An 18,477-nucleotide genomic window follows, 5' to 3' on the forward strand; every position below is an offset into this window, starting at 1 on the left:
CTGAGGTTCAGGCACTTGGACCCCCAAATCCTTTGCGCGGTTCCTTGTCAGCGGACCTTACGTTTTCTGGGTTGTGCCAGGGCTAGCTACAGGCGTAGACTTGGACTTGGTAGCTTGGGCATAGGTCCTCCTGAACATGGGATTGTTCGATGCCATTTGATGCGCAGGTAGAGGTATAGTAGTAGAGAGATGAGAGGCAGAGCTGTCCCACTAGGCGTGCCAAAATATGTAAACGCGAAAAACTTGAATTGTATATGTTCAAAATTCAAGGTATCGGTTACAAGTAGTATCAAGTATATATCAAACGGGAAGGGGTACAATCTCTGTATAGGAGAAGTCCTCTGATTCTCTACTACAAATATACCTATTGGAAGTGTGCCAAATTTGGAATATGCCAAATTAGAAGTGTGCCAAGTTCAGAGTATGCTGAACTTGAAGTAGTTCCTTGTTCCTTGTTGGAGGTGTGCCGAGTTCAGAGTATGCTGAACTTGAAGTATGCCGAGTTCAAAGTATGTTGAACTGGAAGTATGCCGAGTTCAAAGTATGTTGAACTGGAAGTATGCCGAGTTCGGGAGTATGCCGAACTGGAAGTATGCCGAGTTCGGGAGTATACCGAACTGGAAGTAGTTCCTTGCTGAAGGGCCTCCGGAGTTATGTAGCTTGTTCTTCAATGAAGGGCTAATATGCAGCTTGATCTTCAAGGAAGGGCTTCCGGTGTTCAAATGGCGTATTCCTCAACGCAATATACGCAGTATATATAACTGCGGGCGTGTTCCAGATGAGATCCTGGCGAGATTTCGGCAGAGCTTCGATGTGCAGATTTCCAGAGCTCCCATTCTTGAAAATAAAACCACTATTTATAGTGGTGAGGATGAGAGAAAATCTCCAACCAACTCTTAATTCCTTATTTAATTTAATTTCTTTAATTAAATTAAGGAATGTATCGGGACACCATTGCGTCCAGGTTCATGATTTCATTAAATTTCCAAATAATATCAAATATTCAAATTCCTCAAAATTATATAATCCACATATAATTTTAGTGGGCCAAGACCAAGTCAAGCCCGCTAATTATGCAGTCCAATTGATTCAATAGCCGTCTGGTCCAACTCGATTAAATATTTCGTCATCTCGGGCCGAACAATCCAACATCCAATTACATTTAATTAAGTAATTAAACTAATTAATTATTCAATGGGCCATTTCATTAACCCAATTAAATAAATATTAGTCCAATTACCTCAATTAAAGTAATTAATTTAGCAACCAATTATCCACTACGGTCCAACAATATTATTTAAATTTTCAAACATCATACGTAACAAAGCCCGACTAGTAGCTCAAGGATACACTCAAGTAGAAGGAACAGACTTCGAGGAAACATTCGCCCTAGTAGCCAGAATTGAATCAATTCGGCTACTCATAGCAGTAGCTTGCATACTCAAAATAAAACTCTACCAAATGGATGTGAAAACTGCATTTCTGAATGGATATCTAAAAGAAGAGGTTTATGTTGCCCAACCAAAAGGATTTGAAGACCCCCATTTTCCACAAAGTGTTTTTAAACTCAACAAAGCACTATACGGTCTAAAACAAGCACCACGGGCTTGGTACGAACGCCTCACTGATTTCCTAGTCAAAAAGGGTTACACAAGAGGCAGCGTGGACAAAACCCTATTCGTCAAACAACTTGGTCAAAACATAGTCATTGCCCAAATCTATGTTGATGACATAGTATTTGGCTCAACACTCGAGGACCACAAAGACCAATTCATCATCAACATGGAAGGAGAATTTGAGATGAGCATGGTTGGGGAATTAACCTACTTTCTTGGTCTACAAATCAGACAACTAGACAATGGAATCTTTATTTCTCAAAGCAAATATGCCAAAAATTTAGTCAAGAGATTCGGTCTAGAAGAAAGCAAAGTTGTCAGAACACCTGTTCCAACAACAGAGAGAATATCAAGGGATACAGAGGAAAAACCGGTTGAACAAACCCTGTATCGAAGCATGATAGGAGGGTTACTGTATCTAACCGCTAGCAGACCAGATCTAAGCTTTGCAGTAGGAATTTGTGCAAGATACCAAGCAAATCCAACCGAGCAACATTTAAAAGCGGTCAAAAGAATCATTAAATACGTAAAAGGGACATCTGATCTAGGAATATGGTATTCATTTGACACCAATCATCATCTCTCAGCTTATTGTGATGCTGATTGGGCAGGTAACATAGATGATAGAAAAAGTACGTCAGGAGGATGTTTTTTCCTAGGTACTAATCTAGTATCTTGGATCAGCAAGAAACAAAGCTCTATTTCCCTATCAACAGCAGAGGCCGAATATATTGCAGCAGGAAGCTGTTGCACACAACTACTTTGGATGAAACAGATGCTAGAAGACTATGGAATGCAACAGTCAACCATGACAATCCACTGTGACAATAAGAGCGCAATAGATATTTCAAAAAATCCAGTCCAACACTCAAGGACAAAACACATAAACATCAGACATCATTTCATAAGGGAATTAGTTGAAGATGAAATCATCAGTCTTACTCACATAAGTACAGAAAGACAACTAGCAGATATTTTAACCAAAGCGCTAGATAGGAATAGATACACAAAATTAAGGGCTGAAATGGGCCTGTGTATCCTATAATACTCACCAATTAAAACAAATAACACATGGGCCCAATCCACAAAACAAGTCCATCAACCCATAACCGGCCCATGTCTTACCATCACTCCGCCCCTTCACAAAAGCTCAAACCCGAATCCATACCTCAAAAGCCCCAAATCCAAAACAGAGTCATCACTCTCACCCGATTCCACTCAACCTCCACCTAAGAAATCACCATCCATCCTCAACCTTCATACAACAGTAACCATGGTGAGAACCATAAATCAGAGAATAGGAAAGTTACCTCGAAGAGGAACAACCAACAGCACCTCAAAACACACCGGCACTGGAGAATCATCGAACCCTGTGTGTGTCGAAGAAGAGGATTCCGCCAACATTGCGATGGACCCTGTTCCGATAGCCAGAGTACCGTTCGGAAAATCACAAGAACAGAACACCAATTCACCAGGTAACCAAAATCTTCCCCTAATTGATCCTGTTGAACAACCTGAATGCATGCCCATTGCGGCTGACTTTGGGGACAATCGAATTGTCGACCCAAACAACCTTGTAGTGCAACTTAGGTTTGCCATAAATCGCGGTTGGGAACCCGATTTAGGTTCTTATGTCAGCTCCGTAGAAGAGGCAAACTCCGAGGAGACAAACCGTTCCCCCACACCACAGAACGAAGAACACACCACACCCATTGAATCACCCATTGAATCCCCTGTTCCAATTTCTCCAGTAAATGAAAACCCTAGAAAAAGGAAGAAACCCGACCCGTTTGAAGGAGCTGATCCTAGGGCAAAAAGGCCAAACGACTTCCCAATACGGGTAGTTCCTCCTCAACGAAAGCCAAACATCCCATCTATGCCCTCAACAAGCAAGAAATCAAGAAGGATAGCAACAGAGGATGAACCAGACTGGTCACCACATGAAGAAAATGAAAGCCTTATTAGAGTAAAGACCCGAGCCCAAATGAAATCCCAGGTACCTGCCAGAAAAGATAAACAACAAAAGAAAACACCTAAACTGTCTAAAAAGGAAAAAGGGAAACAGAAGGCAGTTACTAATGCTGACATGTCAAACCTGCCAAAACCCCACAGTACAGTCTTTTTGAAAAAAGAATCAGCAAGTCTACTGAAAAGAATAGTGGGAAGAAAGATTATAAGCCAAAAACTGCTTGACATAAGAAAGCTAGAAAACCAAGAACAGATTCAAGATATCTTAGTCACAAACCAGCTTCTTGGAACAGTGACTAATATTGAGCCCTATGAAGCAAAGATAGTACAAGAGTTCTACTGTAATCTTACAAAAACCATCTCTACACCTAGCAGTCCTATGTATGGAAAGGCATACTTGAGAGGTAAATTTTATAAATTCACACCAGACACTATCAACAAGTACCTAGGAACCCCAGAAGCAGAACAAAACATGGAGATAAATAATGAGGAAATTGCACACGAACTCACAGCTGGAAATGTCATCTTTGAAAAGAACAAGATCAAGGCAGCATCTCTTACAAGCAAATATGCAGTCCTCCAGAAAATAGCACTTGCCAACTGGATGCCCTCTCTACATGAATCTACTGTGAAATGGACCCTAGCTGAGTTACTGTACAAGATAGGGAAAGGGATTCAATCAAATATGGGTAACATTATTCACTCTCAAATCATAAACCTAGCAGAGGACACCAAATCCAACACCTCCCTGATTTTTCCAAACCTCATCTTTGCCATCCTGACAGAACAATGTCTCAAAACACATGGTCCAAAAATCAGTGTCAAGAACATCAACACCACTATCAAGCTGAGAAAGGGGAACCATCAAAATGATCTAAAAACCACAGCTCCAAAAGAAAATCCACTAGCCTCCAAGACATTGATCAAATATTTTGAAAGAAGACTAACAGAGTTAGAAATCTTAGAAAAAGAACTCCTAAGAAAACATATGAACATCAAGGAAGAAAAAGCAGAGATATCAGAATGGCTAACAGTTCTAAAAGATGATGATGAAGAAAAACAAGAAGAAGAACAAGGATCAGAAGAAGGAAGCCAGGAACACTCTCAAGACAAGGATGTTGAAACTTCTGTTTCAACATCAGAAAACAGACCTTAAACCTTTTAGCAAAAAAGGGGGAGACAATGTGGAAGCAATGGCATCAGCAGACTGAACAGTCCCCTTATTTTTGTGAACAGTCCCCTTATTTTTGGTCTTTTATTTTTGTTTCTCCTTGGTTCAGGCAAATCTGTTACTATGAAACACAAGGAAGTTTTTTTTGGTAAAGCAGGCAGGCAGACAGAAGCTGAAACAGAACAAGTCCTTTTATCTCTATTTCTGTTTGGTTCAGACAAATGACACTATGAAAAAAAAAAAAGGCAAACTTCTTTTGTGAAAGCCTAGCATATTATTTATGCAACCCCAGTCTTTGGCATCAACTCAAATCATTTCCCTGAAGACAAGAATCCAAAACCATCAACCAAAATAACCCCACAAATTAAGGGGGAGAAAAATTGCTTAGACAACCCATGAGAATAATCAAAATTGAAGAAGAGATCCACAAATTAAGGGGGAGACAAATCACACGTGGCAACTCTTGAGAAGATTCCAGATGGATCAATATTTTTGCTAAAATTTGACAAAGGGGGAGATTGTTGACAAGTTTGTCAAATTCTAGACAAAAGGGGATCATCAAGTCAAACAAGGATTAGGAATTCAATTCCTAATCTAAATAGGATTAGCAACCCTATTCCCATTCAATCAATAACTCTCGGCTTATAAAAGAAGATGCATCACAATTCCTCTTCTTACGCTTTCAGCACCTAATCGTGAGCACGAGAGTAATTGAGAGAGATACCCAAATCCCCTTGAAAAGTAGTACAAGTGTTTAGGTCTCAATAGCTTGATAGGAAATCATATTGTGTAATCCCCGTTCCCTAAACCAAGTGTACTTTAAATATTCAGCTTTTAGTGGATTTAGGCAAATTCTCAATTTGAGAAGTGCCTCGCAGATTAGGGCTGTTTGCCCGAAACTGCGTTATAAATATTTGTGTCACTACGTCTGTTTCAACGTTACCGAATTCAAACATCTATATTAATTTCAATCTTTGTTCCAAAATAACATTCAAAGATTTCGTCAGAACTTTCGCTTCCTATCCAATTCAACCATTTCTTGCTAAGTTATGAATTTTTCTCGACATTATATTGTTTTTGCGAGTATTCTTGCAACTTTCCTAGCTACAATATTAGTATAGATAGAGATACTACTGACGAGAGCACTAGTAGTGGATTGAAACCCGGATTTGGAATGGTGGGGTGATTCATCATGAGTCTCTTGTTCATTCTTGATTTATTCTATCAAATTTTTATGACTGTTTCTTTGCTTATATTTAAGGAAACTATGATAGCCATTTTCTTTCTCTGAATAATTAAATTGAAAAAAAAAGTACTATTTCAGAGAATGGAGTTGCCAACTATATATATGAGCATCGCATCCCTCTTTGCTCAAATCCATCAAACAGTAAATGAGACTAACACATAAAGAGAGAAGAATGTTAATTATATTATATTGTGCATATATACTCAGAATCAAGAAATTAAAAGAGTTCTGAGTTGCTGGGCTGAAAAAAAAAATGATATTGAAGTTTTTAAATTTTAGTCATAATACAATACTTTTTTTACAGTAAAATACAATACTTGTTGTTGTTATTATTATTATTATCTTTATTACTGTCCAATGAATTTGTAGGTGAAATTGCCTCACTATGCAAGGTTGAAAAAAGTTCATGGTCAGGTATTTTTAGCCAGTCATGTTTCTGAAAGTAACATGGTTGTCATTTAATATATATATATATATATATATATATATATATATATATATATATATATATATATATATATATATATATATATATATATATGTGTGTGTGTGTTGGAATTGTTAATCTGCTCTTTTCCCACTCCGGTTGCTTGTCCATGGACTCAAAATGACCTTGCTCTTTTGGCATAGATTGCGCTGAAGTTTGAGGCTGTATTCTGGATTTCTAAACAAGTGTTATTCCGACTTCTTGAAATTTTAAATTTGGAAGTTTGAACAATGTAATGAATGCACATACATTTTAGAACATATTTATAATTTATAATTTATAATTTATAATAATAATAATAATAATAATAATAATAATAATAATAATAATAATAATAATATATAGCAATAATTTTTTTATTTAAATTTTAGAATTTGGAGTTTTAAACTTTTGTTTTAGATTATTTAGACTCATTATTTGACTTTAAATTTTTACATTACTGTTTGTTTAATAATTTTAAAATATAAAAAGTTAGTCGATTCAAAAATAAGGTTGCATCACAAAATCTTTAAAATATAAAGAAGGCACTATTAATTTATGATAAGCTCTCAGCCAATTTATATAAGAATCGTCAAAACATATAATTATTGATGTAAAACTAACCAAGTGGATAAAATGGATTATTTTATTCAAATATTTTTATCTAAAAGCTAAAAGAAGCCGAAGAGTCATTGGTTTGATACTTTGATCACAGGACTTCACATTTCGAGATAGTCTTTGCCCGGAATTTGATTGAACCCTTTCGCTACCAGTCGAGCCTTATAACACTCAATGGTGCCATCGGACTTCCTTTTGACGCGAATGACCCACTTGCAGCCGATGACGTTCATGTCGTGCCGGGGTGGGACCAGCTTCCAAGTTTGATTGTGCAAAAGGGAGTTAAATTCCACGTCCATGGCACTGTGCCAATGTGGAAGCTTGACTGCTTGTGAGTGGCACATTGGCTTGTCATCATCGACAGAAGCTACCATTGTTGTCGGCTGTCGACTATCGGCGTTGAGTGTTGGTATTGGTACGCATCTCCATTGCATGTGTGCGGGTGGTGGAGCATTGACGCCAGCGTGTACCTGTTGTCGTTGAGGAAGTGGATGGGTAAAAGGAGGATGTTGCAGCCTTCGCTGTTGATGAAGACGTAGGGATAGCGGGCTGGTGAGTAGCATGGTGGTCACCAGGTGATTGCAGTGGGCTTGGTAGCAGCGGTGGAGCTTCAAGCGGTTGTGCGGAATGACGCACTTGGGCGCATGTCCAAGGCAGGGAAGGAACAAGAGTCATGGAGGGCACTTAAGGAGTCTTCGAGAATGGGAAAACCCCTTTATTGAAGCGAACATGTCGCGCAATATAAACTCACCCGAAGGCCCTATCTAAACACTTGTAACCACTGAAAGAATCTAGGTATCCCAGAAAGACACAGGAGGTAGAGCAGTAGTCCATTTTGTGAGTATTATAAGGCCGTAAACACGAGAAGCACTCACATCCGAACACTCGTAACATTTTATAATTAGGGGATTTATGAAAGAGATGGGAGTATGGACTAATACCTTTGAGGAAGTTGACCGTGGGCTAATAAAGCGAGCCCGGTTTCAACCATATGACGATGTCTGCGTTGCACACAACCGCTTTGCTCGTGCGTGTGGGGACATGACTGTTTGTGTGAGATCCCTGCAGCGGTGAATACCAAGTGCACTTTGCGATATTCAACCCATGTCAGATTGTATGCACTTAATAGGCCAGGAAAATTGTTTTTCCAGTAAAGCACGAAACATAGTATTCTGTATGGAGATAGAATGAACGATGCATTTCACCAAAAGACAAAGGAGGCTTAAATAGCCAATAATACAACAGAACCACCTAAGTTTATGAGTTGTTAACAGACTTATTCTAATCCTACAACTAGGAGGGACTAGTTTATATAGTAGAGTAATCATATTATGTCTTCTTACGCCCCCGCAAGATGGTGGATCCAACAGAGTAATGCTGCGAAAATTGCGCCTAGGCGCTAGGTGCTCGGCCTCCTATACTAGGCGCATTAGGCGCCCTAGGCGGTCCCCAGGCGCCTAGCGATTTTTTCAACATTGCATCAGAGACACCCAGCTTGGAGCGAAAGCCTTCATAAGAGCGGCGTGGAAAAGACTCAACGGCCACATTCGCAAGAGCATGATATTCGGCTTTGGTAGAAGATCGTGCAACCGCTTTCGGACGAACCAAACGCCAAGAAATAATGTTAGCACCCAAATACACAACATACCTAGGCGGTCCCCAGGCGCCTAGCGATTTTTTCAACATTGCATCATAGACACCCAGCTTGGAGCGAAAGCCTTCATAAGAGCGGCGTGGAAAAGACTCAACGGCCACATTCGCAAGAGCATGATATTCGGCTTTGGTAGAAGATCGTGCAACCGCTTTCGGACGAACCAAACGCCAAGAAATAATGTTAGCACCCAAATACACAACATACCCAGTCGTTGACTTTCCTCCATCATGAACGCCACCCCAACTTGCATCTGAAAAGGCAGCGAGAGTCAGACTCGACCCGCGACGCAAAAACAGGTCGTGGCACACGGTGCCCTTGAGATAGCGTAACACACGTTTCACCCATGCCAATGTACCAAGGTTGGGGCATTCAAGAACTGCGACAAACGGTTGACAATGAAGCCAACATCAGGTCTAGTGATAGAGAGGTATTGCAAAAGGCCCATAGCACGATGGCACAGAGCGCCATCCGCCAAGCCTGAACCATCATTACTATGTAGCTCAGTAGCAGACCTAGGGGTGGAAATCGACTTAGCATCCTGCATGTGAAATTCTTTAAGAATATCCATAATATACTGAGCTTGAGAGAGAAAAATACCCGCGGGAGTGGGAACTAGCTCAACATCGAGAAAGTGACGCAAAGGACCGAGATCCTTGAGAGAAAATTGTGCTGCCAAGGATTTAACAAACTGAGTCAAGAACGCCGGTGAACTCCCTGTCAGTATTATATCATCCACGTACACCATAAAATATGCCATAACGTCATCAGATTGATAGATAACGAGAGAATAATCTGCACGCGATTTCCTGAATTCAAAAGAAATTAAGAATGTCGATAATGCCATATACCAGGCACGGGGAGCCTGTTTGAGACCGTAAATGGACTTCTTCAAATGATACACATGAGTCGGTCGTAGTGGATCACAAAATCTCGGGGGCTGTTTCATATAAACCTCTTCCGTAAACGTTCCATTCAAGAATGCATTATTTACGTCCAGTTGCCGTAACGGCCAATTTCGTGCCAACGCAATAGATAGCACAATCCATATCATTGCAGGTTTAGCAACTGGACTGAAGGTATCAACATAGTCCTTGCCATGTTCCTGTAAATACCCTTTCGCCACTAATCTGGCTTTATACCGATCAATAGTCCCATCCGTTTTCCGTTTAATGCGGAACACCCATTTACACCCAATTGGAGGTTGAGACCCAAGGGGGACAATGTAACACCCCACTTTTCTTAAACTTATTTAACAAACTAAAACCAAATTAAGTTTAACCAAGCAGCGGAAAAGAAACAACTAAAAGATTTAAGAGAGGTGTCACCGCCCAAGGTGACTGCACAGGCTACAAAAGGGATCTAAGAGTCAAGCTCAAAAGTAACTACAACCAAGTAACTAGGGGATGAAACCCCAGTGTCCAGCACCAAACAAAAAGGATAGTCAACTACAACCCATAAAAACAAATAAGAGTTTAGACTACAAGCTATCTAGCTAAACTAACCTAACTCGTGCTCTCATTCCTACGAACTGGGCAAACCTGAAAGGGGTTAACAAACAACAAGTATCAAATAAAACCTGTTAGCACGAAGCTAAGTATAACGCCACTCAACCCTGTAAAGTAATACAATATATGCTTTGGAAAACAGAAGTTTCACATACTTGAAACAATCAACTTAAAGCACTTAAATCATACTTTGACGTTAGCTTCTAGATGCTTGCAACCTAAATAATAAATAGGCATGCTTACAACAAATAACTCTTCACAATCTCTCTTATAACAAAACTCAGCTTTCTCAAGTACTCAACAATTTCATGCTTTCTCATACAACTCATAAGGCAAGCTCAATCTATCAAATACTAATCATGCAATCTCGTGCAAGTCATATAACTCATGAACTAACTCGAGCTACTAATCATGCAATCTCGTGCAAGTCATATATCATAAGCAAACTCATACTACTAATCATGCAATCTAGTGCAAGACATATAATAAGCAATCTCGTGCTACTACTCATGCAATCTCGTGCAAGATATATAATAAGCAATCTCGTGCAAGATATATGACTCGAAAGATGATGTTATAGTAAGTATAGATACACATAACACTCTTTCAAAAAGAATACTTTTCTGTGGAGATTTCTTGTTGTCATAAATGACTTTCTTTGCTCTTCTTTTCTTTGAGTCTCAAATCTCAATGACTCGCTTTCTTTCTCTTGAGTCTCTTGACTCGCTTTCTTTCTCTTGAGTCTATTGACTCGCTTTCTCTTTACTCGTGGGCAAGGCAGAACTTCACCAAAATGTGAATGAACCCATTGGGCACGGCGTCTAGCTGGCCAATCTCTCATCCCGCCCACAGAACCAATCTCGTGGTTCCAAAACTCATACTCTGTGGAATCAGGTATCGAATTATCAGTGTACACACCCCCTGACCAGGATTCCAAGCCTAGCGGGCAGTTTCCAACCTCGTAACGTGGGAATATGCCGCGTTACATGATATTGGAGCGCAATGTCCATTGCTTTCTATTTTACTCGTAAAGGACATAGTCCAAACGGGTCCTCCAAAAATACTATTTTCCTCACTATATATATATATATATATATATATATATATATATATATATATATATATATATATATATATATATATATATCACTCATGCAACACTTTTCTTATGCAAAGATGCACATAACTTCTCAACTCGATCTCAAATGGCAAGATAATGACTCTCCGAAGGGGATATGAGATTTTAGAAAATAATACTTAGGCTCAAATTCGCCACTAATGCACTTTTAAAACATGGAATGCTCAAAGATGCCATTTACTGTAAAACATGCTTCTAACTTCCATCCACTGTGAAACTCAATAATTTCATAAATCATGCTTGAAATTCACAATTTGATTAATCTTCTCTATAAACACTTAGCAATTAGTTGACATGCTATTGGAACTCAAAAATACTCAAGGGAAATCATTTACTGCAAATTAACTTTCAAGATATGCAAACTTGCACATTTCATGGCAATAATAACTTGGCAATAAACTTAGTAATTCATAGTATACACTTTAGGCATGCTTTTCTATCAAAGTTTTACACATTGTGTTCATGCTTTTCTATTTATCAACCAAAAGATAACATACTCAACAAATGAATAATCTAAGTCTGTTGCCTCACTTTGCTATTCACTGTAATTAACTTCTGCAACAATTCCCTTTTTAAAAGCTAACACAAATAGCTCAAAACTTAACCAAATTCAACGAAATCAAAGCCAAAACGTGCGTCAAGACGGCCCCGAGTTACTGAGCCACAAGGGCCCGCGACACCTCGTCTGAAACGAAACGTAGCTGAGCCACAAGGGCCCGGCCACTGCACAAAGAAAACTCAACGGGGCTAGGGCGGGGCTCAACTAGGCCCGCCGCACCAAACCGCCTAAAACGCGGCTCTAGGCAACGACCCTCTCCTAGGGCCGGTCTACCAAGGTGCTAGCTAACGGTCTCCTTGGTGAGCCGTTGGCTAAGGCCGTTAGACTTACTGGTGCACAATGTCTGTGCACCAGAGGTCTTCTTCTCATCTGCAAAACATCTCAGGCAAATTCTAACTCATCCAAACCATCAACAACACATCATAAACCAACAATAAATCACTTAATAGCTCAAACACTTCAAATATCTAGCATATCTACTCATTTATACATCAACAAAAGACTTGATTGAATAGAGGAAGATCGGAAAACTTACTGTGAATTCTTCTTTGATTTTGCAGAGCTTGGGTTTGGCAGCCAAAGATGGGAATCAGGAGAAAAATGAGAGGATACTATTCCTTTTATATGGGTTCAAAACCCTAGGAGGATTTCATATGATTGGTGGATGGCAAAAGTGTAAAAAGGATTGGCTAAAAGGTTGCATCAGATAACATTTGGAGTAGTGTGGTCCACCATGCTCCATGAACCAAAGTTAGAATTGCTATTTAAAATAGTTTGGGGTTGAAAAAGGAATTTTCCCAAAATGATTTCTAGATGAACACTTGGTTTAGGCTTCTCAGAATTCTCCCGGTTTCACTCGGATAGATTTCTCAGTTCAAAACTTGGTACGCAAAGTACCCGAGAATCTAGGATATTGGCTTTAGATCAAGTCTTGGTGTTGAATTTATTTAAAAGTGGTTCAAAATACTTTATTCAACACCGATTTATTCGCAAAAATTTTTATGGAGTGAAAAAGGACTATTTTGAAATTTCTTAAAACCGAATTTATAAAATTAAATTTTGGGTTGTCACAGACAAGCTCCCACGTATCGTTTCTGAGTAACGCCTGAAACTCTTCTGTCATTGCATTACGCCAATAGGGCGACCGTTGCGCTTGGCTCACAGTGGTCGGCTCCAACAGAGGAGTTAACGTATGTGTAGACGTGAGATTAATAAACATAGAATTATAATATTTATGATTGGGTTTTTTATTGCGCTGTGACGGTCTGTTTACTAGAGGTTGTGCGACCTCATCAGCTTGGTTTAGAGTAGTGTGGGCGGCTATGGGACAGACCCAGTGGACTCAGACGAAGCCGGCGGTAGGATTGCAAATTTGCAGCTGGCTGGGAGGCAGTTTCTTGCGTCAAAGAAGCAGTTGGCTGGGAAGAGTAATTTGGCGACGGGATTTCTGTAGAGGTAGTGTGTGATGCCGGGACAGCAGTTGGTTGGAAAGTGGACTGTGGCGTCGGATTGTTTGTAGCTGGTTGGAGAAATGAAGTATTCGGTGCTGAAACACCAACTAGCGTGGGAATTTTTGCAGATGGCCGAAGAGAGACAGTTTGGGACGTCAAAACCTAGAGAAGCCTGGGAGGAGGATTAACATATGGAAATTTATGCTGCATGGGAATTAATGGCACCTGGAGAATTTTGAGTGGAGGAGCTAATGGTGGTTGACTGAATGGGCGTTAATGTAGTAGTAGGTGAAAATGTAGAGGCTTCGTAAATTTGGTATCGAATTACCTATTTATTTTGTGCAGCGACTACTTTAGCTGGGGAGTTACGTGTCCGTAATTCCATATCAGTGCCTGGAAAGAAAACTCACTGGGTACAAATCGAACATGACGCGACAAATAAACACGACTCATAACACAATCTAGACATTTAAAAGCAGATTGAGTAGTGGTGTAACCCAAAAATATGCACGGTTTGGACCTGGGTTGTATCTTTGAACTGGTACAAGGCCGTAACCACGGGTAGCATAGGCACCCAAATGGTTTTAGTTTAGCGTACTTTGGCGTTATACCGAACAACGCATGCAGAGGCGTTGAACCATTGAGTATAGGAGTAGACAGGCGATTAATAAGATAAGCTGCTGTTTGAAACGTGTGTGACCAAAACTCTAAAGGCATAGAGGCATGATGTAACAAAGCTAATCCCGTATCGACAATGTGTCGATGACGGCGCTCGGACACTCCATTGTGTTCAGGCGTATGCGGGGGACTAGTAAAATGAGATATGCCACATGAGTTTAACAATGGTTTTAACTTTAGAAACTTGCCCCCATTGTCTGAGAATAGAGTGACAATTTTGTGTTTGAATTTATTTTCAACCAGATTTTTAAAGTGACAAAACATGGAATACATATCAGATTTTTTGACTAGGGGAAATAACCAGATATATTTGGTAAAATGGTCTACAAAAATCACATAATAATTAAAACCATCAACTGACTTTTGATTAGTACACCAAACATCAGAGACAATAATTCAAGTGGTCTTGTGCTGGTCATGAAATTATTAAAAAATGGCAAATTGTGACTTTTGTTACTTAGGAAAGACTTACAATGGAAATCAGGGTTAGGCCGGAGGGAAATATTGACACTTCTGAGCACATTAGCAAGTGTTTTATTGGATGGGTGACCTAGAGTGTGATGCCAACTTGTAAGAGAAGACTTAATAGCGACATTTATTTGTGGTGGAAATGAAAGTGGAGCATTGTACACATAATGCACGTTCCTCCCTCGCAGAAGTAGCGCCCCTGTGGATTGATCCTTCCCGAAAAAAAATGTGTATAAAAAAAATTCAACAGAAACGTGGTTAGACTTGCAAAGTTTAGAAATAGAGACAAGGTTTCTTTGTAATTGGGGAACACAGAGAACATTAGACAAGGATAAACCACGCTTAGACGTAGGGAGGATGGTTTGACCAGTATGAGATATTGATAGGGACGTACCATCACCTAGATGAATCTCGTCTAGCCCACCGTATTCAGTAACAGAGTGTAGCATTATGGGTTTGAAGTGGTGTGATGGAATGCACCAGAATCAAACAACCAAGGTTGTTGATGATGAGCAGTAGAATGGGATGTATCAAGAGCCATGGTTGTATTCACCACTGGTTTGGTGCCAAACCTTGCTTCTAGGGAGACATTATTATCTCGTAGGAAGCATTGCCGACACTCACGGGTCTCATGACCCACAAGATTACAGAATTTACACATTATATTCCGACGTTGTTGGTTGAAATTCCGGGAATGAGGAGACTGCCCATTATTTCCTCGATTTGATTTAGGACCGTTCCGACCAGAATTTGAAATCCATATTGGTTTTGTGTTGCATTTACCGTAGCAACTATAAATTGTCTCGCAAAATCCTTCTTTCGTTGTTGCCTTTCAAATTCAACAAGCACGTCTTTCAATTTGGAGAAAGTAATGTGTTCCGATCACACACACAGGGCAGGAACAACGTGATCATACTCCTCATTTAGTTGAGTGAGAATATGAACAACCAGGTCTTGCTCACTAATTGGATGTTGAGCAAGTACCAGCGATTCGACAATGGTGAACATTTCATCAACATACTCTTCAACGGGGCGACCATTTTGGGGATTGGAAGCTAGCTTAGTTTTGAGAGACACAATGCGAGCTGGTGAGGAACTAGCAAAGGTGGTCGTTAAACGGTCCCATGCAGCTGCCGAGGATACTGCCGATGAGATCAACGGTTGAATTGTAACACCCCAGATTTTCAAGACATTTTAAGCTTATATAATAAAGGTGATATCTCATTACATCCCAAAGTATATCATAAGTGTACGGGGTGCTATGCCACACCTGGGCTAGAGAACCAGGTGCACAGGCTGTCTAACTAATATCGATTGAAACACAATGCATAATATGGCACGCAGGCCGAAAGGGAAACTACTCTACTTCTACGCTCCAGTTCTAGCGCGCTCCAGTGCTCTAGTCCTCTGTACCTGAAAGCCAAATATATCTGTTCAGCCAGAGATGCTGGTAACCCACTCCAACGCGTTGAAATACAATACATATAGAGATATATATAGATATACGAAAACCATTTTGAGCATGAAGATATATCCTACGAACTCTAGCTTTTAAAACCGGGAATGACTCGACAGATAAGGTCAGACACAAGCAACAGTTATAACGAGCATATGCAGTTCACAACAGACAAGGCAGATAAGGCAAAGCATAAACAATGATCATAACCCAACATGAACAATCCCCAATATAAACCCCATAGTCACATCCCCCAAGACACTCGTAATCACAACTCGTCCATGTCACAACACATAACACACTTTGTTGGCGCCACAGGACCAATCGCATGCCCATACATGAGGGTCAGCGCATATAGCTCTGACACGGCCCCGCAGCACCCTGCCCCGTATCGCAACACGGAGGGGTCGATCGCAACCGACCGATGAACCGCAGCTCATCATAGTGTTTGATCGCAACCAAACAGTGGACCGCAGCCCAAGAGAATGTCATCTGACCGCAGCCAGGAAAAAGGACGAACCGCAGCTCGTATAGAAACGTTTGATCGCAACCAAACGGTGGACCGCAGCCCAAGAGTATCAATCTGACCGCAGCCAGCTTCTGAACCGCAGCTCAGGATAACCAATCCGATCGCAACCGAATTGGGGTAACACACACATAACACATAGCAAGCACATGCAACCCACATTACACATTAGGAAGGGGGAGAAAACGTATAACAAAGCCTATGCGTGATCCATCACTTACTAAGAATAGTCCTAAGGGGTTCATACTTCTTCCACCTAGGTCAACGGGATACCAATTCAACTAGCATGCAATATAATAGACTCATAAACCTACGAACGGTACCCGAAACATCAAACTAGACATAGGCACGATAAACGGAGTCCGTTGGGACACCACGGGGAACGGGGAACATCAAACGGGGAAGCCGGGATCCCGGGTGGGATGAATTCCCAGCGGGTAGCCGGTGGGTGGGGGGCCACCCGCCGGCTGCCCGCCGGTTTTACTGTTCCGGGCAGCGGGTCGCCGGCGGGCAGCTGCCCGCCCGCCGGCCACCCGCTGCCAGGCGGTGATTCTCGGCACCGGGTAGGTGGCGGGTCCCCTACCCCCCACTGACTCTTTTTCATCAATTGCGCCCCGGGAACCGTTGTGGAACCCGAAACCATGCTTAGACGCTTTACAACGCAATTAACGACAACACGTAGACAATTAACGGATCAATTACGAGAAACGAACGACACATAACCTATCATACTTTTCTAAATATAATCAACACCCAAACATGCGATTTCCCCACCCGATAATCCAAGAATAAGATCATACGATACAACCTAGGGTTCTAATCACTTTTATATCAACAAGAATACGGTTCGTCTTCTAATTGCAAGATTCGGTAAGAATAACACATAAACATCAAGAGCATCACATAATTATCAAGAACAACGCATAATCATCAAGAACTCCATATAATTACCAAGAACACTATAATTATCAAGAATCTCCCAATATCAAGATTATCAAGATCCCCCATGGGATCATCACATCAATTACCAATAATAATCATCATAACTTGCCAATACACAATAATATGGGGAAACCCTAAGGGGGAATTATAACTATGAAAATAGGTTTTGTTGAGACATGGGTTACCCCTTAGCCTTAATTAATTCCTTGGCTATGAAGGATCTTTCTTTAAGCTTCCTTGCTTTCTTGATTTCTCCTAAGGGGATTCTTGGAGCTCTTTTGGGGTGGTGGGGCGTTATTTTTTGTGGGAAGTTCTAGGTGCCTCCTAAGTCCCCTATTTATATATTTAGGAGTCCTAATTAGGAACTAATATTATAGGCTCGCTAATTCTATTCCTTTTGGAACTAAGGATTGGGTTTAGGGGTTGGGTTTATATATGAGGGCCCAAGGACTATGGTGGGCCTTTTTCCCTAATTAATCATTATGATTCATTCTTTCTCTTGGGCTATTGATTAATTAATTAAATGGTTTTAGGGTCCGTAACACGGTGTGTTACATGAATCGTGTCGGAACAGCTCCCTAAAATAACATTTAGGATCGTTTGATCTTCTCTAAACCAAGTGGTGTAAGCAGGGTTGATTTCTTTCCGAGCAGCGTCAGAGAACTGAGTAGGGGCCTAGGTTGTGCCATCAATATAGCCAAGTAACTCCAAGCCAATGAGAGAAGCTTGAATTTGTCTTTTCCAAACTTGGAAGTTGGAGGATGTTAACTGAATAGGAAAATTAGTGGGAGCATTGAGTTGGATGACATGAGTGTCTGAGGAAGAAGCCATGGGAATAGAAGAGAGAAAAAAAATGATAATTTATTCTCGCTAGAGTATGGCTCTGGATACCATATGGAGATAGTGTTAGTGTTTTATTTTTTGAGGAAAACCCCAACATATAATTGACAATATTATTATGGCAAATTAAGATAGGGTTTAGCTTGGTGTCTGACCGTCTTTGAAGACTCAAGAA

General features: G+C 40.5%; 2 protein-coding genes across 2 annotated transcripts; both read left to right on the plus strand.

Moving 5' to 3' along the window:
* The first annotated feature begins 1,461 nt into the window (after nt 1–1,461).
* LOC109162649 (uncharacterized mitochondrial protein AtMg00810-like) lies at nt 1,462–2,386 on the plus strand. The gene is made up of 2 exons (XM_019311336.1): nt 1,462–2,227; nt 2,301–2,386. The coding sequence occupies exons 1-2, from the start codon at nt 1,462–1,464 to the stop codon at nt 2,384–2,386; spliced, it is 852 nt and encodes a 283-aa protein (XP_019166881.1).
* A 503-nt stretch (nt 2,387–2,889) lies between these two features.
* On the plus strand, nt 2,890–4,740 carry LOC109162650. The gene has a single exon (XM_019311337.1). It carries the CDS (start codon nt 2,890–2,892, stop codon nt 4,738–4,740), a length of 1,851 nt encoding a protein of 616 aa, XP_019166882.1.
* Nucleotides 4,741–18,477: the final 13,737 nt, after the last annotated feature.

The sequence above is a fragment of the Ipomoea nil genome, unplaced genomic scaffold (genome assembly GCF_001879475.1).
Source record: "Ipomoea nil cultivar Tokyo-kokei standard unplaced genomic scaffold, Asagao_1.1 scaffold2957, whole genome shotgun sequence".
Taxonomy (NCBI): domain Eukaryota; kingdom Viridiplantae; phylum Streptophyta; class Magnoliopsida; order Solanales; family Convolvulaceae; genus Ipomoea; species Ipomoea nil.